General features: G+C 40.3%; 2 protein-coding genes across 2 annotated transcripts; one reads left to right on the forward strand and one right to left on the reverse strand.

The window, feature by feature from the left end:
* Nucleotides 1-495: 495 nt before the first annotated feature.
* On the reverse strand, nucleotides 496-11,245 carry LOC308076684 (sialoadhesin-like). Its single transcript, XM_080417089.1, has 20 exons — nucleotides 11,193-11,245; nucleotides 10,915-10,968; nucleotides 10,411-10,644; nucleotides 9,563-9,820; nucleotides 8,743-8,997; nucleotides 8,339-8,596; nucleotides 7,521-7,775; nucleotides 7,141-7,398; nucleotides 6,321-6,575; nucleotides 5,941-6,198; nucleotides 5,122-5,376; nucleotides 4,742-4,999; nucleotides 4,255-4,512; nucleotides 3,795-4,052; nucleotides 3,278-3,532; nucleotides 2,812-3,075; nucleotides 2,375-2,677; nucleotides 1,726-1,807; nucleotides 1,602-1,632; nucleotides 496-1,106 (listed from the first exon to the last, which is right to left on the reverse strand). Exons 2-20 carry the CDS (start codon nucleotides 10,952-10,954, stop codon nucleotides 1,038-1,040), a joined length of 4,104 nt encoding a protein of 1,367 aa, XP_080273215.1. The 5' UTR covers nucleotides 10,955-10,968; nucleotides 11,193-11,245; the 3' UTR covers nucleotides 496-1,037.
* A 3,754-nt stretch (nucleotides 11,246-14,999) lies between these two features.
* On the forward strand, nucleotides 15,000-19,565 carry LOC308077148 (transmembrane protein 236; the record flags this gene model as incomplete). Its single annotated transcript, XM_080417732.1, has 4 exons — nucleotides 15,000-15,280; nucleotides 15,566-15,638; nucleotides 16,951-17,074; nucleotides 18,799-19,565. The coding sequence occupies exons 1-4, from the start codon at nucleotides 15,009-15,011 to the stop codon at nucleotides 19,563-19,565; spliced, it is 1,236 nt and encodes a 411-aa protein (XP_080273858.1). The 5' UTR covers nucleotides 15,000-15,008.
* Nucleotides 19,566-21,003: the final 1,438 nt, after the last annotated feature.

Consider the following 21,003-nt stretch of genomic DNA (forward strand, 5'->3'; position numbering starts at 1 on the left):
GCCCATGCTACTGTATAATGTTTGCAGGAATGCAGTAGTTGACTAGCCTGGCGTTCTATCGTGGAGAGACCGTGCGAGTGATCCCATGTGATCAGTCTGGCAATGCCAGGCAAGGAAGGTAAATCAAGGAAAGGACACCGGTGTCTTTTTCTCTATCCAGCAATTCCAGCCGGCAGATTCGTCAATGACCGCCAGGTGGACCAGCTTATAAATAATCACTATTTTTTAAGGATTGAGACCTTTATAAACTACTCGGTCTAGGAAAATAAAAGAAGACATATCACACATTGTGTGTCACATTGGGGTCCATATAAGATGCATTAAAATATAAAAACATGAAAAATACATAATTACAATACATTATACAAACATTTAATACAACTAAAGATTAATCTTAATTAATAATCTGTTTGACAGTGCATATAGTTCACCATATTACAGCTTGACAAAAGAAACAAACAATTGTAAATACAGTAAGTAGAGATATATGCAGTATCAAGTAAAGTTGGTTGATAGAACAAACTAGTACTTGCTGATAATTTCCTCTCTTAGAGAGAGAGAGAGAGCTGCATGCGGCTTTATCAGCTGTATTTCAGTATACACAGTGATGTAAAGAAACTAAGTACATGTACTCAGGTACTGTACTTAAGTAGAATTGAGGTACTTTTACTCACGTTTTACTCACGTTGTGAGCTTGTAGATTTGCTATTTTAAAAGGATTTTTATACATTTTAAAAAGTGTGAAATGGGACCTTCTGCATAATGAGTACTTTTACTTTTGGTACTTTAAGTACATTTTGATGCCAATACTTTTGTACTTTTACTCAAGAAAATGTTGAATACCGAACTTGTACTTGTAACATACTATTTATACAATAGGGTATTGATACTTTTACTGAAGTAAATGTTTTTAGTACTTCTTTCATCACTGAGTACACAGGAAGCTAGCAAACAGCGTCTATTCTAAATATAAAGGAATGTCTTCATGCTTCTCTCTTTCTCTACACGTTGATTTCCTCTTCTACAACCCTGCTGTCCTAAGTGTAGGTGAAGCCTTGCCTACGAGCCCCACTTGCACTGACGTTTACATAGTGTGGACTGTCCTCCTGAGAATAAGAGTCACATTTACAGTATAATCATGAATAAATTATGATAATGTACAGGTTCTCAACCTGCCCCCCCAAAATAACTGGGGACCCCCCCACCCTGACAAGCACTTGGAATTGTAAGCATTACATTTAGTTTGACTCGGTTCCACAGATAAATATTGTGAAAATAGCCGATCAAGACAATAGCCGAGCTTGTAGATCGGCTATTTTCAAAACTTTTGCCTCTTTCTTATTATTTGACAATTTGGCCAATGTTTGACAATTTGTATTGTATAGTTTTACTTTTGATGCAGTAATGGTCTTTTTTCTTGTCTTTCTCTTTTTATTTTCTTTTTGGTGTTAATGGTCTCAAAAGTCCTTAAATTGTCACTTCACTGTCTGGGGACCCCCCTGGAGGTCCCGACCCACAGGTTGAGAACCACTGATGTACAGTATACAATTCATCAGAATTATTAAGTGCAATCAATATAAAATGTATATAGCGCTCCTCACCTCTTTGTCCACCACGGCAACATTTTGTTTCCTTTAAACACAAGAAATATTAGCCTAGTTGAAAACACATTTTTAAAGCTCTTTATAAAAAAGTAAGGAGTTTGTGATGACAGTAGAAACTCACCAGGCCCACACCATGACCAACGGAAGCAGCAGCACTGCCAACACCTTGACTATAATAACCACAAGAAAGATGAGACGACCAACTGCAGGAAAATGACAGGGTACAAAATAATTATAAAGATTTTCAACAGAGAAAGGCAATCAATCAAAAATGTTTTCTGTGTATTTAGACTTTCAGCTGCTTTACATATTTTTAGATGACTAGATCTAAAACTTACTGTACTTTTGTAGATTATGTTGCCAGGTTATAGACTGTGAAGTACACCACTGTTTCCCCAAAAGGAATGTATGCGTCACGACTCGCGAGTAAATACCCCTTACATTTTTTGTTTCCCATATTTAGTTTTTAATTATTATTTCAAAAGATTTTCAAAATGATTCTATTTTTTTTCAAAAGAATTCCATTAAAAAAAATCCTTTAAAAAATGCATTAATTAGAGGGAGGGAATTTTTTGTTTAGGAAGTAGTGAAAATAGCAGATCTACAAGCTCACAACACGTCGCATCGCGTGCAACGTGAGCTGTTAGATCGGCTATCTTCACTAGTTTGGGTCCCAGGGAGACATAAAATTTCTCTTTTGGGTCCCGAGCTAAAAGGTTTAGGAACCACTGAAGTAGGCCTACACCATTCCAACAACTTCCTATACTCACTGTCTATCACATCCATCTGCAGCAGAACCTCAGTAGAGTTCTTTTCTCCCAGCGAGTTCCTGGCTTGACAGAAGTACGGTCCAGTCTGGGAGGGCTGCAGGGAGGCCAGAACCAGCACCTGTCCCCCTGACCCTACCTGGACCAGCAGGGAGCTGGAGCCCGGAGGAGGCCCAGTAGTCCTCTTGTACCAGGTGTAGTTGTGTACTGGTGGGTTAGCATCACTGCTGCAGGTCAAGTTCACACTGCTGCCCTCTGCCAGACTGTCTGATGGAGTGACCTCCACCAGCACACTCACTGGTGCATCTAAGCATTTACATTATTGGCAATGTTATGTTTTTATATATGTATTTATTTATCTATGCATTTATTTATTTGTTTGTATTTATTGATATCAAGTCATAGAGGACGTTAATGAAACAAGCTTAAAGTTCACTTACACTGAACAACTAGAGAGCGTGGTGGTGACATTTGGGATCCATGTTTGTTTGTCACCTGACAGGTGTACTGTCCAGAGTCAGCTGGAGACACTTTCTTCTTCACCAGCTGAGGACCAGTGGAGATAAAGCTGCGTCCTGTGTATGTGTACCAGGTGTACCTGTCTACTGGTGGTTTGGCATCACTGCTGCAGTTTAGAGTCACTTTGCTGCCCTCCACAACTTCCCCTGGTGGATCCATTGATACTGATGTCGTTTGTGGAGGGTCTATGGAGGGATACAGAATGAAACACTACATTATTTTCACTATTTTCTAAGTGTTTACAAACTGATAGTTTATCATTTTTCTTCTTCGCTAGGGATAAGCAATAACTGATACTTTGAATAATAATACTTTCAAACTGGATTTGATTTTCTGAACACTAAAGTCATCAATAAAATGTATTAATTAATTGAACTAAAATCTCACAGTGAACATCAAGAGTGACGTGAGGTGAATCGACTGTGGCGATGCTGTTCTTTGCCTGACAGAAGTATCTTCCACTGTCACTAGGTTGGATGTTAGAGATGGTCGTCTTCTTCTGTGCCACAGTGTTGTCTTTAAAAAGGATGTAGCTCCGGATTGGTGGATTTGAATCGCTGCTGCTGCAGGTGAAAGTGACTGAGCTTCCTTTGACAACATCGCCAGATGGACTTACAGACACAATTACATTCTTGGGACCATCTGTTGAAGAAATATTTAGGTCACTTTAAAAGCTATTTTTATCACAAATCAACGATTGAAATATAATAATAATAATAATAATAATAATAATAATAATAATAATAATAATAATAATAATAATAATAATAATACATGCAATTTATATTGCGCTTTTCTAAGTACTTAAAGTCGCTTAACAAAACAAACTAGAAAAGTGTGCTCCTCGGAGCACACTTTTTCCTTGATAGGTTTTTAAAATTCCAAACACTTAAAGTTCACTTACACAGAACATCTAGAGAGAGTGGTGATGACATTTTGGATCCATGTTTGTTTGTCCCCTGACATGTGTACTGTCCAGAGTCAGCTGGAGACACTTTGTTCTTCACCAGCTGAGGACCAGTGGAGATAGAGCTGCTTCCTCTGTACCAGGTGTAGCTGACTACTGGTGGGTTGGCTTCACTGCTGCAGTTTAGAGTCACTTTGCTGCCCTCCACAACTTCCCCTGGTGGATCCATTGATACTGATGTCGTTTGTGGAGGGTCTATGGAGGGATACAGAATGAAACACTACATTATTTTCACTATTTTCTAAGTGTTTACAAACTGATAGTTTATCATTTTTCTTCTTCGCTAGGGATAAGCAATAACTGATACTTTGAATAATAATACTTTCAAACTGGATTTGATTTTCTGAACACTAAAGTCATCAATAAAATGTATTAATTAATTGAACTAAAATCTCACAGTGAACATCAAGAGTGACGTGAGGTGAATCGACTGTGGCGATGCTGTTCTTTGCCTGACAGAAGTATCTTCCACTGTCACTAGGTTGGATGTTAGAGATGGTCGTCTTCTTCTGTGCCACTTCAGTGTTGTCTTTAAAAAGGATGTAGCTCTGGATTGGTGGATTTGAATCGCTGCTGCTGCAGGTGAAAGTGACTGAGCTTCCTTTGACAACATCGCCAGATGGACTTACAGACACAATTACATTCTTGGGACCATCTGTTGAAGAAATATTTAGGTCACTTTAAAAGCTATTTTTATCACAAATCAACGATTGAAATATAATAATAATAATAATAATAATAATAATAATAATACATGCAATTAATATTGCGCTTTTCTAAGTACTTAAAGTCGCTTAACAAAACAAACTAGAAAAGTGTGCTCCTCGGAGCACACTTTTTCCTTGATAGGTTTTTAAAATTCCAAACACTTAAAGTTCACTTACACAGAACATCTAGAGAGAGTGGTGATGACATTTTGGATCCATGTTTGTTTGTCCCCTGACATGTGTACTGTCCAGAGTCAGCTGGAGACACTTTGTTCTTCACCAGCTGAGGACCAGTGGAGATAGAGCTGCTTCCTCTGTACCAGGTGTAGCTGACTACTGGTGGGTTGGCTTCACTGCTGCAGGTTAGAGTCACTTTGCTGCCCTCCACAACTGCTCCTGGTGGATCCTTTGATACCGAGGTCGTTTGTGGAGGGTCTATGGAGGAATAGAGATTTAAACACAAAAAATATTCACACCATTTTTAAGTATATTTTCTTCACTAGGAATAAACAATAACTGATACATTGAATAATGTGTCAAATATGTCAAAATCTCACAGTGAACATCAAGAGTGACGCGAGGTGAATCGACTGTGGCGATGCTGTTCTTTGCCTGACAGAAGTATCTTCCACTGTCACTAGGTTGGATGTTAGAGATGGTCGTCTTCTTCTGTGCCACAGTGTTGTCTTTAAAAAGGATGTAGCTCCGGATTGGTGGATTTGAATCGCTGCTGCTGCAGGTGAAAGTGACTGAGCTTCCTTTGACAACATCGCCAGATGGACTTACAGACACAATTACATTCTTGGGACCATCTGTTGAAGAAATATTTAGGTCACTTTAAAAGCTCTTTTTATCACAAATCAACAATTGAAATATTACAATAATAATATATGCAATTTATGTAGCGCTTTTCTAAGTACTTTTAGTTGCTTTACAAAACAAAACAAACAAAAGAATGTGCTCCTCGGAACACAGGTCTCCGCCAGGCCAGGTTGCCTACACAGGGCCCGCAAACTTTGGAAGACAGGCTTAGCCAATTGGAATGGGATATGAAAAATCGGACTCATAGATCTAGATCATATGACCGCAGAGATAATATGTACCGATTTCTGTTTTGGACAAAATCTGTAGGATTAGTAGAAAAAACATTTATTTTTGAAGAAAACGCAGTATGGCAGAAAATGTCATCTGGCACAAACTGGGCCTATAAATTGCGCCATGTTCCAAGGAATCCAGGGAAAAAATATGTTGATTATACGACTGACGGTTCAAGAGTTATAGGCCAAAACGTGAAGAAATAATGCAATATTTTCTGTCTGTAAACATTTTTAAAATATATAGGTCTTTAAAATTCCAAACACTTAAAGTTCACTTACACAGAACATCTAGAGAGAGTGGTGATGACATTTTGGATCCATGTTTGTTTGTCCCCTGACATGTGTACTGTCCAGAGTCAGCTGGAGACACTTTGTTCTTCACCAGCTGAGGACCAGTGGAGATAGAGCTGCTTCCTCTGTACCAGGTGTAGCTGACTACTGGTGGGTTGGCTTCACTGCTGCAGGTTAGAGTCACTTTGCTGCCCTCCACAACTGCTCCTGGTGGATCCTTTGATACAGAGGTCGTTTGTGGAGGGTCTATGGAGGAATAGAGATTTAAACACAAAAAATATTCACACCATTTTTAAGTATCTTTTCTTCACTAGGAATAAACAATAACTGATACATTGAATAATGTGTCAAATATGTCAAAATCTCACAGTGAACATCAAGAGTGACGCGAGGTGAATCGACTGTGGCGATGCTGTTCTTTGCCTGACAGAAGTATCTTCCACTGTCACTAGGTTGGATGTTAGAGATGGTCGTCTTCTTCTGTGCCACAGTGTTGTCTTTAAAAAGGATGTAGCTCCGGATTGGTGGATTTGAATCGCTGCTGCTGCAGGTGAAAGTGACTGAGCTTCCTTTGACAACATCGCCAGATGGACTTACAGACACAATTACATTCTTGGGACCATCTGTTGAAGAAATATTTAGGTCACTTTAAAAGCTCTTTTTATCACAAATCAACAATTGAAATATTACAATAATAATATATGCAATTTATGTAGCGCTTTTCTAAGTACTTTTAGTTGCTTTACAAAACAAAACAAACAACAAAAATGTGCTCCTCGGAGCACAGGTCTCCGCCAGGCCAGGTTGCCTACACAGGGCCCGCAAACTTTGGAAGACAGGCTTAGCCAATTGGAATGGGATATGAAAAATCGGACTCATAGATCTAGATCATATGACCGCAGAGATAATGTGTACCGATTTCTGTTTTGGACAAAATCTGTAGGATTAGTAGAAAAAACATTTATTTTTGAAGAAAACGCAGTATGGCAGAAAATGTCATCTGGCACAAACTGGGCCTATAAATTGCGCCATGTTCCAAGGAATCCAGGGAAAAAATATGTTGATTATACGACTGACGGTTCAAGAGTTATAGGCCAAAACGTGAAGAAATAATGCAATATTTTCTGTCTGTAAACATTTTTAAAATATATAGGTCTTTAAAATTCCAAACACTTAAAGTTCACTTACACAGAACATCTAGAGAGAGTGGTGATGACATTTTGGATCCATGTTTGTTTGTCCCCTGACATGTGTACTGTCCAGAGTCAGCTGGAGACACTTTGTTCTTCACCAGCTGAGGACCAGTGGAGATAGAGCTGCTTCCTCTGTACCAGGTGTAGCTGACTACTGGTGGGTTGGCTTCACTGCTGCAGGTTAGAGTCACTTTGCTGCCCTCCACAACTGCTCCTGGTGGATCCTTTGATACAGAGGTCGTTTGTGGAGGGTCTATGGAGGAATAGAGATTTAAACACAAAAAATATTCACACCATTTTTAAGTATCTTTTCTTCACTAGGAATAAACAATAACTGATACATTGAATAATGTGTCAAATATGTCAAAATCTCACAGTGAACATCAAGAGTGACGCGAGGTGAATCGACTGTGGCGATGCTGTTCTTTGCCTGACAGAAGTATCTTCCACTGTCACTAGGTTGGATGTTAGAGATGGTCGTCTTCTTCTGTGCCACAGTGTTGTCTTTAAAAAGGATGTAGCTCCGGATTGGTGGATTTGAATCGCTGCTGCTGCAGGTGAAAGTGACTGAGCTTCCTTTGACAACATCGCCAGATGGACTTACAGACACAATTACATTCTTGGGACCATCTGTTGAAGAAATATTTAGGTCACTTTAAAAGCTCTTTTTATCACAAATCAACAATTGAAATATTACAATAATAATATATGCAATTTATGTAGCGCTTTTCTAAGTACTTTTAGTTGCTTTACAAAACAAAACAAACAACAAAAATGTGCTCCTCGGAGCACAGGTCTCCGCCAGGCCAGGTTGCCTACACAGGGCCCGCAAACTTTGGAAGACAGGCTTAGCCAATTGGAATGGGATATGAAAAATCGGACTCATAGATCTAGATCATATGACCGCAGAGATAATGTGTACCGATTTCTGTTTTGGACAAAATCTGTAGGATTAGTAGAATTTTTTTTTTTTTTGAAGAAAACGCAGTATGGCAGAAAATGTCATCTGGCACAAACTGGGCCTATAAATTGCGCCATGTTCCAAGGAATCCAGGGAAAAATATGTTGATTATACGACTGACGGTTCAAGAGTTATAGGCCAAAACGTGAAGAAATAATGCAATATTTTCTGTCTGTAAACATTTTTAAAATATATAGGTCTTTAAAATTCCAAACACTTAAAGTTCACTTACACAGAACATCTAGAGAGAGTGGTGATGACATTTTGGATCCATGTTTGTTTGTCCCCTGACATGTGTACTGTCCAGAGTCAGCTGGAGACACTTTGTTCTTCACCAGCTGAGGACCAGTGGAGATAGAGCTGCTTCCTCTGTACCAGGTGTAGCTGACTACTGGTGGGTTGGCTTCACTGCTGCAGGTTAGAGTCACTTTGCTGCCCTCCACAACTGCTCCTGGTGGATCCTTTGATACCGAGGTCGTTTGTGGAGGGTCTATGGAGGAATAGATATTTAAATACTAAAAATATTTACAAAATGTTTAAGTGCTTGCTAATTATAGTTTACATGTATCTTTTCTTCACTAGGAATAAACAATAACTGATACATTGAATAATGTGTCAAATATGTCAAAATCTCACAGTGAACATCAAGAGTGACGCGAGGTGAATCGACTGTGGCGATGCTGTTCTTTGCCTGACAGAAGTATCTTCCACTGTCACTAGGTTGGATGTTAGAGATGGTCGTCTTCTTCTGTGCCACAGTGTTGTCTTTAAAAAGGATGTAGCTCCGGATTGGTGGATTTGAATCGCTGCTGCTGCAGGTGAAAGTGACTGAGCTTCCTTTGACAACATCGCCAGATGGACTTACAGACACAATTACATTCTTGGGACCATCTGTTGAAGAAATATTTAGGTCACTTTAAAAGCTCTTTTTATCACAAATCAACAATTGAAATATTACAATAATAATATATGCAATTTATGTAGCGCTTTTCTAAGTACTTTTAGTTGCTTTACAAAACAAAACAAACAACAAAAATGTGCTCCTCGGAGCACAGGTCTCCGCCAGGCCAGGTTGCCTACACAGGGCCCGCAAACTTTGGAAGACAGGCTTAGCCAATTGGAATGGGATATGAAAAATCGGACTCATAGATCTAGATCATATGACCGCAGAGATAATGTGTACCGATTTCTGTTTTGGACAAAATCTGTAGGATTAGTAGAAAAAACATTTATTTTTGAAGAAAACGCAGTATGGCAGAAAATGTCATCTGGCACAAACTGGGCTTATAAATTGCGCCATGTTCCAAGGAATCCAGGGAAAAAATATGTTGATTATACGACTGACGGTTCAAGAGTTATAGGCCAAAACGTGAAGAAATAATGCAATATTTTCTGTCTGTAAACATTTTTAAAATATATAGGTCTTTAAAATTCCAAACACTTAAAGTTCACTTACACAGAACATCTAGAGAGAGTGGTGATGACATTTTGGATCCATGTTTGTTTGTCCCCTGACATGTGTACTGTCCAGAGTCAGCTGGAGACACTTTGTTCTTTACCAGCTGAGGACCAGTGGAGATAGAGCTGCTTCCTCTGTACCAGGTGTAGCTGACTACTGGTGGGTTGGCTTCACTGCTGCAGGTTAGAGTCACTTTGCTGCCCTCCACAACTGCTCCTGGTGGATCCTTTGATACCGAGGTCATTTGTGGAGGGCCTATGGAGGAATAGAGATTTAAACACAAAAAATATTCACACCATTTTTAAGTGCTTACAAATGATAATAAATTTAAAGCACCTTTCTTTTAAATCATATATGCAATATGAACTATGATAACCTAGTGTTATGTTCAGTGGTGTAAAGTAACTTAGTACATTTACTCAAGTACTGTAAAATGTTGAGGTATTTCTACTTCACTGGAGTATTTCCAATTTTCTGTACTTTTACTTCTACTCCGCAAATCGCAAATATTGTACTCCACTACAATTATTTGAAAACTTTAGTTACTAGTTACTTTGTAGATTTGTATTATTATTACAAAACATACATTAACCACTTCAGCCCTATATACATTTCGGCTATACAAATATTTGTATACATTTTATTACTTTAAAACTTGTGAAATGGGACATTCCGCATAATGAGTACTTTTACATTTGGTACTTTAAGTATATTTTGATGCCAATACTTTTGTACTTTTACTAATTCTGGACTTTTACTTCTAACAGAGTATTTCTACATTGCAGTATTGATACTTTATACTTAGGTAAATCAATGAAGTACTTTTTCCACCACTGGTTATGTACCTGTTATAGACACATCATAGTCCGTTGGACATGGACATACTCCTATCCATGTAACCAGATCAGATACAAAGTCACATGACCTTGACCCACACGTTGCAGTGTACCATGGGGGCCAGTATACACTGAAGCAGGGGGGTCCAGGGATGTCTGAACAATATACGTCCAGTGATCCACTAAAACCACACCCGTCGTTGTAGTTCACCACACATTGACCATAACATTGACCACACACACCTGGAAAATAGAATACAAATCACTCACCTCTTCACATTAACAACCGAAACCAATTATAGATCAGCACATTAATAAACATTTTATGTATTTTATGTCTTTTAACATAATACAGTATGGATTTACAGATTTGCATCTTAATTTATAATAATTTATTCCCCACTCCCATTCATGCAATTCATAATAATTATAAACAATCAATAGAACGCTCTGAAAAATTCTACCAAGCCATATAGGCTAGGAGAAGAACAAACGACTCCTTCAATGACTCACCAGGAATAATGATGAGAATCACAAGAATCACACCTGCCATTATTTGACGTTGACCTGCAACATGATGTAAATGACAAATTACAACTCAATTAACTTGGGACAATGAAATAGATTCAGCGCTGTATGTTTTTTTCCCTCTGATTTAAGTCTAAAGCTTGGTTCATACTTTGCCATGCTAAGATCTGCTCATTTATTTTTGTGCCGGGACATGTCATTAGACGATGTATGTACGACTTAGGCATATCCATAATTTGATCTCAGAAACAGTTTGTACCTACCTACGTATTACACAGGGTCAGCGATGAAAGCGTCCATACTCCTCAGCTATGATATTGTATCACTGTACAGTATATATGCCTACAGGTCATTTTAATATGAGCAGAAAAGCAGAAGTACTATAAAGGAGAACACGTCTTTCCTTCCTCTCTTCAGCACGTCAGTAATTTGATTACGCAAAGTTCAGAAGAACTTTAGTTGGAAATATTGATCTAAAAATTATACCATGTCGTCTAGCGGCTAGACGACATGGCTAGACTAGCCCACCAATGACGGAGCACAGTTCTTCTGACGCACAACCACTGTCTTTTATCTGGCTATAGTGTTAATAAATAAATCCTTGAGCTGCAGATCTTTTGACATCTGAAGCACTAAGAACACACTTGAACTGATGCATCATAAGAGTTTATTATCTTGAATGATCTAACACAGTCGGACAGACACTCTCAGTAACATACAAGATACAAGACGTTTATTGTACACAAATACACAGTAAAACCACAGGGGTTTACTCCACACAATGACATTCATTCTTCTTTTCTCTCTCTACACTACATCTCTTGGTGCTGTCATCCACTCCCATGACTTTTCCTACCACTACTATGCCGATGACACCCAGCTGATCCTCTCATTCCCCCCCTCTGACACACAAGTGGAGGCACGCATTGCTGCTTGTCTGGCTGACATCTCGGAGTGGATGTCGACGCACCACCTGAGTGTCCCCAAAGTGCATGATATGATATTAGATATTACATAAAATATTGCAAAATAGATAGTAAAAGGGTAAGGGATGAGGGATAAAAGGGAAAACCAGGGATGAGGTAGAAAAGTGCTCAGTTCAATCCATCTAGCAGCATAGTTACTGTAATGATGCATAATAATATTCTAAATGACAGTTGAATTTTATGAAGTGACAATTCCAGTAGAAATACGGTCAATGGTAGGCAAGGCAGTTTTATTTGTATACCACATTTCAACAGCAAGGCAATTCAATGTGCTTTACACAGAACATCAAGCAAAGTGAACACAATTATAAAATGACAAACATTAGGATGCATAATTAATAATAATAATTAATAGATAGTTACAGTGCAGAAGAGGAAAGAAAATAGAACATTTTACAGTAAGCAAGGTAAACATAAGGTAATACATCAAATGAATAGATAGTAATCTAGGATCAGAGGTAAACCAATAACCTAGCATTAGTCTAAACCAGTATATTCCGTACATTGAAAGTATATACACTATAGGATACCAGGTCTACAAATGGCCTGGCATCTGTCTACCTAACATGCTATTTTAATAACATTTTAGCCTTTGCATAAGCCTGCAAGGTCATCATGGCTAGGGCAAGTGCTGTTGTTGTTTTTAGATCAGTGGAGAGAATAAATGCTGGACTTGAAACAAACACAATAGACAGAGAAAATGTACATGAACTGAAAACATTTGTTTATGTATATTGAAGAAATATCAATCTATTATAGGTGATATTTCCCTTTATCGGAACGTCTCAAGGCACACTCAATATCTGTATTATTTAAGAACCATGTATGTAACATTGACTCATCCAGTTGATGCACTTATCGTGAGCATATTGTTTGGGTAATTTTCCAAACAATAGACTGGGTTGGTCATAATGTATCCATTCCACACCTGCTGTAGACAACAGGTCTGTACCAACAGGGGGAGCCAACATCACATATTGTTACTGCAATAGGCTCTATGCACAGCAGCCATATTGGAAAGAAATTGGGCATCTTCCTTCACAGGTGTTACCGATGATGGTAATGAAGGCACTGTTCCATTCTGGTCAAAACAGAGTCAGGGTGCTGATATTGTACATGTTATTCTCCCTGGAAACACTCTGCTACACCAGTGGGTCTCTAAAGTGTGGTCCAGGCTCTCAGAGTTACACACCACGCAAGGGGCCCTTTGGAACCCCCTCAAGGAACCATGAGGGTTACAAACATTTGTACACTCTTAGAATTATGGAGGTCCTTGAAACGACAAAGCTTGAGAACCACTGTGCCTCACTAAATGAAACAAATACATTAGTATCATTGGTAACAACACCTGTGAAAGACGTAAGGAAGAGAGTCCAATTTCTTTCCAATATTGCTGCTGTGCATAGAGCCCAATACACCATCAGGTATAAAAAGGCAATACATGATTGAAGTACAAAAAGCAGCACAAATGACATTCACACATAAGAAAAAAGCATAATAAATCTCATTTAACCCAGTGTTAATGACAGTATGAAGGGAGTGTTTTCAATATGACTCCCTCTGTAGGATACTGTCTGTTTAGCTGTTTCCAATGTGAATTAGTTAATTAATTGCATGGGCTTCTTTCTCTCAAATCCAGTCTACATTGCATTGCTTGGCTCCCGCATTGTTGCTTGCAGCGATATTTAATTGTTATGACAGACAAAAGATTTAGCACTAAAGAAACTTTTTGTTGTACTTTTATTGTAGATCAGAAGAGATGACATTAACAGCAATACAGTCTGGAATTAGGGTCAGATTTTTGACCCTATAAATGATCCCCCTCAGCAGAACATTGCAAGCTGGGAATGTTGTTGACCCATTAAGACCTGAGACCGATTCGACAACTGCCTACTAAGTCAGTAGTTCTCTAACTTTTTCGTAAATCAAAAGTATTCAAGATTTTAACAAAAAATCTTTATAGCAGATGTACAAGCTTGCAGCGTGGCACGAAGTGACCTTCTGTGAGCTTGTATATCTGCTATTTTTGAATGGCCAACGCAAAAATCGAAAATGACACAGATGCTTTCCCGGTTTTAAAACACATTGACCACTCAAATTTAAATGTAACCCACTCATCTAATATGAATGTAAAATCGTCTCTGCTGATTTTTTTTTTCTGAAGTATTTTATTTGTATTTTTATTAGTTTCTTTTTTCCCCCCCCCGGCTGACCAATGCTCTAACTTCGTCCGTCAGTCAGTCAGTCAGTAACATGTCTGTCTATTGGGTTGGCCCGGCTGGTCCATGCAGTCACAAACTTCACAGTTATTCACAGCTAACGGTTTTGATTGCATAACTGAGTGCCACTAGATGGCGATGTCTAAACATGATCTGCTGATGTGAGTGCCATGGGTGAGAGGTGGCTTCTTTGGCCTTTGCTCTACTGGCCTCCTGTGTCTTAAGACATTACTTTACAAGTAATTAGGCAAGGTTAAAGCCATGTTTCCTCATGTTAAAAATGACACATACTATAGGCTACACTACAGTACTTGCCCTGACTTTGAGAATGAGTACCATGTAGCCCACTGCATCATTATTACTTGGGTGGGTAGCCTACATGTATTTCTGATTCACATAATATGCTGTTCATTGTACTGTTCATTATGGATTATGGACAGATATCCCCCCCCCCCACCCCCTGAAAAGACACAATACAATGAACCGTATGCTAACATGTTTTGCCTGATGTGACCAAAGCTGAAACATCTACAGTATTTGATAGACTGTAGTGTACAGCGTACACAACTGTGTATATACTTCCTTTATGGTGGCAGAAACATAGTTTGTTTGTAACCCATGTATATATAAAAGAGTGTTAAAAGGGGGCAGCCAGTCACATCGGCATCACACCCAAGGTACACAATGCCTAGTGCAGTGTAAGCAATCGGGTGAGCAGCGAGCCAGGGCGGTGGTGTGTGGAAAATGCTAGTGGAGGGAGACAATGCACTGGGCCGAGGCCTGACCAGCCCTCGGAGGGAAAAGGGGGTCTGCCTCACAGCCACGACTTTTTTTTTTCTTTTTTTTTTGTTCGCACCAGGGCTGCCACATCAGCATGGGCTCGGGGAAGACCCTGAAGTTCGCCCTGTGCGAGGTGCTGCAGTTCGCCGGCTTGTGTGTGCCGCTCTTCATCGTCATGCAGAGGTTCGCCGTCATCGTGGCCAAGGTCAAGACCTCGGCGCGGCCCGCCACCGACGGAAGCACGGCCTACTGGCTGATCGTGGCCTCCTCCGTGGCCTACGTCACCTCGGCCGCCCTGCTCATCTGGGTGCCCATGAAGTACATGGTCTTCATGAAGAAGAAGTTCCTCGTCGGGAGGAAGAAGTGGTGAGTTATTTTCCCTGACTGCTGCTGAGGGCCTGTACTGTGTGTGGGTGTGTGGGTGTGTGGGTGGGTGGGTGTGTGTGTGGGTGCGTACGTGCGTGCGTGTAAGTGTGCGTGTGAGCTTGGATCTGACCAGGGGCAGTGTCGAAGGTCAGCCTTGCAGTGTCACTCTCCGCCGACAGGCCTGAAAGCTGGTCGAATCGTCTTGGCCGCGGACCTGACTCAGCAACGATCAAACCTGTTCTCTCTCCCTTATTAACAACCTTGACCTCTCTCTGTCGCTGTCAGGAGGCCTGTGGCTCTGGTGTATGTGATTCTCTCCACGCTGCCCTGCTTTGCCTTCCTCATCGCCAGCTCAGAGGTAAAACATTCTTTGTCACCTAGCTGCTGTATCTGTTTTGGTGTTTCTGTTTGTCTGACCTTTGACCCTCATTGTGATCTTTGACCATAGGTTGCTGGGCCTGTTAGTAACATAAGAGACCCGCCGTTGTAATGTTGCAGAGGGTGTTCCAGGTCATTGTATAAAGCTGTGGTTCTCAAACTGTTTGATTTCAAGGATCAGAAAAAAGGTTAAAACTTTCGCACAGCGGTTTAAAGCTCACAAACTATTTTAGTATTGGCGTTCTTATAAATTAACGTTTCGACCTTATAGGTCTTCATCAGGCTAATAAAATGATTTTATTTGCATGATGAAGAAAGTCATTCAAAGAGCCTTAAACCGGTGAGTGGATGTTTTAACCTTTTTTCGGACTTTTGCCTTGATGTCCAGCAGCACCTGGCCTAAATACAGGTACGAGATGTGCACACTATCTCCTCTTTAATGTCAAGGATCCCCATAACTCTGAGAGTGTACAAACGGAACCAAATACAATCTCAGAGTTACAGACCTGTAAGGGTTTGGGTTTGGAACCCTGAGGGTCCCTGGACTCCTCCTCAGTTCACTTTGAGAACCACCGGTATAAAGAAAACACTGTGTCAGTATCAAGACCATTAGAGTGGAACTTTGTTCGGTATAACCTTTGGCACCGAGACAGGGTGAAAGTGTGCCTCGTTCGTCGGTATGCGGTACATGTTTGGATGAAGCCTCCGCTAAGTCGAATAAAGGTGATGATTTACGAGGAGCCCAATGGTTCTCGTGGGAGAAATCTCCATCCTTATGGATAAGAAGCTACTGATAAGCAGCTGGGTTTCTCTTCCTGTCCAAACTGCCCCCGGTCAAATCACCCATCCGTGAAGCACACACACTTCCTTCGCTGGCTGAAACCCAGATCCTATTAGCTGTCCATGTGTCCTCTTTCTAAGGACTGTGTGCTTCCCGCGGGTCCTCGTTTATCTGGCGTCTTTTGCATGAGGGCCATAAATTCACACTCGAATGACCTCCTACGCTCCTTTGTTCTGCGTCCTGTTGCTATGAAGTCCTGACTCAAGCGAATACCAGAGTTGTAAAGAAGTGATTGGCCCATTAACCCAGTATTTTTCAAGTATTAAGTATTAAGTCTGAGATATGAACGGCCAGATGTTTTTATGTCGCCTGCATGAATTAGCAAATACTTCCTTAGCTTTGTGTTTTTTATGATTTGATCACTGTGTTTCTGGCTTGTTGCTTCTGTGTTTTAACAATGAATCAACCAAAAATATAAAACAAAGATTTTATGCTTGGTTGTCCATCACAGGTTCAGATAAATAACAATCTAAAACACGATACGTTCAGGGAGCTGCCAGTATCACTAGTGATCTTCTCCCTCATCTGTATCGACATCGTGGAGCGGATACGACACTGCAGGCTGACTGGACAGGGTGAGTGCAGTGCTTGGAACCCAAAAATTACTCTACAGTCCTGGACCTTTCTTCTACTGAATATGTATTGTAATACAAGTTACAATTAGAGTTGTACCGATACCAGTATCGTAAAAGCTGCCGATAATACTGCCTAAAATGCTGGTATCGGTATCGGCCAGTATGCCAGTCTATGCCATTCCGATACCACGTCATTTATCACATGATGATATTAAATATTTACAGTCATATTTTGAATGTTTCAGTTGATGTTGCACAACTGTTTTATACTCTTACTGTACTATTTACATTATCATTTTACTAACTTGAAGCAGCACTTTAACAATTATTAATGGAATCTTTATTTATTCCTAGATCAGTGGTTCTCAAACCTTTTAATTTCAAGGACCCCCATAACTGTATACAGTGTACAAATAGAACCAAATGGACCCTTACACTTTCAGAGTCACAGACCTGTAAGGGTCCATTTGGAACCCTCGCAAAGAACCCTGAGGGTCCTTGGACCCCACTTTGAGAACCACTGTCCTAGATTTATTTAAATTACTGGTATCGGATCGGTACTCGGTATCGACCGATACGCAAGTTGTATCGGAATCGGGAAGGAAAAAATGGCATTGGTACATCTCTACTTAGAACCCACAAATCACTCTATGGTCCTGGGCCTTTCTTCTACAGATTTTTTTTTTTTATGTATTACAAGTTACAATGCAATATACAGTAAGTTACATTTCTGTATTTTGTATCTCTGTGTGTATAGACCCCTTAACAGACGACGTCACACTGGTTGCAAGCGATAAGAACCAGTATTGCGCTCGCAGGTCCGGCACATGTTGGGAATTGATTGCATGAAACAATCACCTGTGTGTTCAGTCTCAATGTTGGTAAACAAATAATTGGTCTAGAGATTATTAAAGTGATCATTACAGTATAGGCTCTGGGGGCGGGGTGGGGATGTATAATCTTTATACATTTTCTCCTCAGTAATTTGGATGCACATGCTATTCTGCCAACAAGCCAACGTGGTGTGAAACGCCTTTGAAAAAGAGCTTGAAAAAGTGAGGAAATGAGCAGGAAATGTGTAGGCCATGCTTGCTTCTCGTAACACAATGCTGAGTTGACAGAAAGAGAACACTGTTCTCCTGAGGGATTCCATTGTCAGTTTCTCATGTAATTTCTGGTTAAAATCCAACCGTTCTCTGTGTGTGAAACTTCCAGACAGCTGATATATCAAGTGTTAGCCGTTGTGAAGGTTAAGAGCAGGATAACCTAAAAGTTATTAAAGTAAAATAATGGTGGTCATTACATATTTCTTTTTTGAATAAATAACTTTACAGATTCTCTGTAGCTTTAGTATAACTTTGGCTAGGATGTGGATCCAGTGCAAGTAAGAGATGGGTTTGTATTGTAGACCCTGGTTATGGTGGATTTTGATCATATAAAAACAAAACACAGTAACCAGTCCTGAGTCACAAAACAGTAGGCTATTGTACAAATAAATGCCACAATAATTTCAATAACGATTAGGTGTACCAATAACACAATTAGTTAGATTTTCAACATGCACACAAGTGTTTTTTAATTCAGAAAGGGCAAACATTTTACTGTGCATGTAAAATGTGAAAAAGACGAGAAAAATTAACCAGTAAACATTTTTCAGAAAATGATTAGACTTTTTGAATCTGTTTGTAACTAATACATGTATTATTGTTTTGTTATTGTTTCAGCCAATGAACTGGAGAGGGACGCTGACATTCCCACCACTGTCCTGACACACATAGCACAAGTGACAGTGCCAGTGACACCCGTAGGCCCAGCTGCAACGGGGCCAGCTGCAACTGGGCCCGCTGCAACTGGGCCCGCCGCGCCCGGGCAAGCGGTGCCTGCACCAATGCAGGCACTGAGAGTGAACGAGAGGGACCAGAGAGCGATGGAGAGGAGCCTGAGAGGGAACGAGAGGGACCTGAACGGCAATGGGGCCCGACTAGAGACAAACGGAGCCGTTCCGGGGATCCACGGTAACGCCGGGAGGCCGTTTAGCATCTCCGGTCTGAGCTCACATTCAGCCAGCACGACGGCGTATCAGATGTCCCCGTACGCCTACACCGGCCCACTGCGTTTCCTGTGTGCCAGCGATGCCCGGGCGGAGGTGTTTGTGGACAGCTTTCTGTTCTGGCTGGACACGGTGGAGATGGTCAGAGTGGCAGGGCATCCCTTGGTCTATTATTCGGGATGGGTGTTCCCCATCTATATATTCAGCTACCTGTCATGCCTGCGACTGGTGGTCATGCCCCACAGCCCCCTGCTGTCCTCGTTGGGGGTGGTCCTGCAGGATCTGCCCTTCCTGTTTGTTCGTATCGGCCTCATTGCCTTCTTTGGTTTCGTTACGCCCCTGCTCTACCTGATGAAGAACCTCTTGGTATGCCTGGCCTTCATCTATTTCAACTTTATGACCAAGCTAAGGGTCTTCAACACTGAGCGGATGTACTTCTGAGACAAAAAAAGCATCCAACACAATGTTTGCAAACGTTAAAGCCTGATTTATGCTGAGTTGTGCGCCGGTGTTGCGCATCAGAAATAGCTTATCTACAAGCTTGTTATGTTGTGTGCAAAACGTTGAGCTACGTTGTGAACTTGTAGAATGGCCATTTACGGTGCACAACACGATGCACAACAAAGTATAAATCAGGCATAGCAAAAATACGGAGAGCAATGGGTTGACACTTGACATGGTCAAAAGCTCTAGTGAGATGCTAGGAATGCGAAGCTTAGAAAGGGAAGGGATTCCTGTACTGTATGTAGCAAAGCAGGGATATTTTATTACAATATTTATTCATACGACAAGCTCCCGCACGACTGTCTTCAATGGAAACATTTCTAGTATTAATGGGAAACACAATGTTTCAGTCCAGAGACCTTCATCAAGTTATCTTGATGAAGAAAGTCTATGGCCCGAAACATTGTGTGCATTTAAAAGACAGTGTGCAAAAGCTTTTCTTATGCATAGGTCGGCCCTTGGTCTTGTCGTTTTGTAGGTGTGCAAAGGTCTTGCTCGTTTTTAATCACGATATTTATTACAATATTTGACGAAGATTATGACCGGGAGGAAATGGGATAGCATGGTGGTGCTAAAAGGGAGCTCTTATAGGCACTGTGTTCCCATAAAAGACATTAAGTGTCAAATGACTGTGTTGTGTGTGTTTTTATCATTCCCTCCATTTTTCTACCCCCCAGATCCCCTCGCCTATTAGGCATAGCAGCGGCGGCCATTTTTGTGGTTCCACAGATAGAAAGCCCATTATTTTTTCCCATAGAGATTTCCGAAAATATTTATATCAATTATTTGAAGCCTGGAACCAAGCCCTCTGGGCTCCTGGTGAATCATGACCATAAAACAAAACATGTATTCTGTGTCAAAACATATTTGAATATTTAATTATATTATATACTATATTTAACAAATACCCTTTTTTTGCGGTTTTCTAATTTTCTTTGACACAGAATCAAATCTTTTATGGTCATGACTCCCTAGGAGCCTGGATGACTTGGTTGCAGGCTTAAAATATAGAATATGAATATTTTTGGAAATCTCTACAGGAAAAGGGTATGGGTTTTCTATCTGTGGAACCACAAAATGGCCGCCACTGCTATGCCCTATGACCTAAACCACGTCACTTTGAGAATGAGAATGTACCCGTAATGTCACAGTTCATGGAATAAGTTCAGTTTTTTTTCTACTACAATAAGGTGCAGTGAATATGTAAATAAATCAGTGTTAGGATTTATCTTTCTTTGCTAGGTTAATAAGAACACATTGGCAAAATGAGCACGAAGCGTGAGATTGTATCGATGACATATCTATTTTGATAACATTAATAAATAAAAAATAAGTGAAATGTCCATTTCAAGTATAGAAAGTGTCATTATTCAAC

Source organism: Gymnoscopelus braueri, assembly GCF_963280865.1.
Source record: "Gymnoscopelus braueri genome assembly, chromosome: 21".
Classification (NCBI taxonomy): Eukaryota; Metazoa; Chordata; class Actinopteri; order Myctophiformes; family Myctophidae; genus Gymnoscopelus; species Gymnoscopelus braueri.

Coding starts and splice junctions, on each gene's coding strand:
- LOC308076684 (XM_080417089.1), bottom strand. CDS start 10,954: ATGGCAGGTGTGATTCTTGTGATTCTCATCATTATTCCTG. Junction 10,645..10,914: donor GATTCTCATCATTATTCCTG/GTGAGTCATTGA, acceptor TCTATTTTCCAG/GTGTGTGTGGTCAATGTTAT. Junction 3,533..3,794: donor ACTCTCTCTAGATGTTCTGT/GTAAGTGAACTT, acceptor TTTCTTCAACAG/ATGGTCCCAAGAATGTAATT.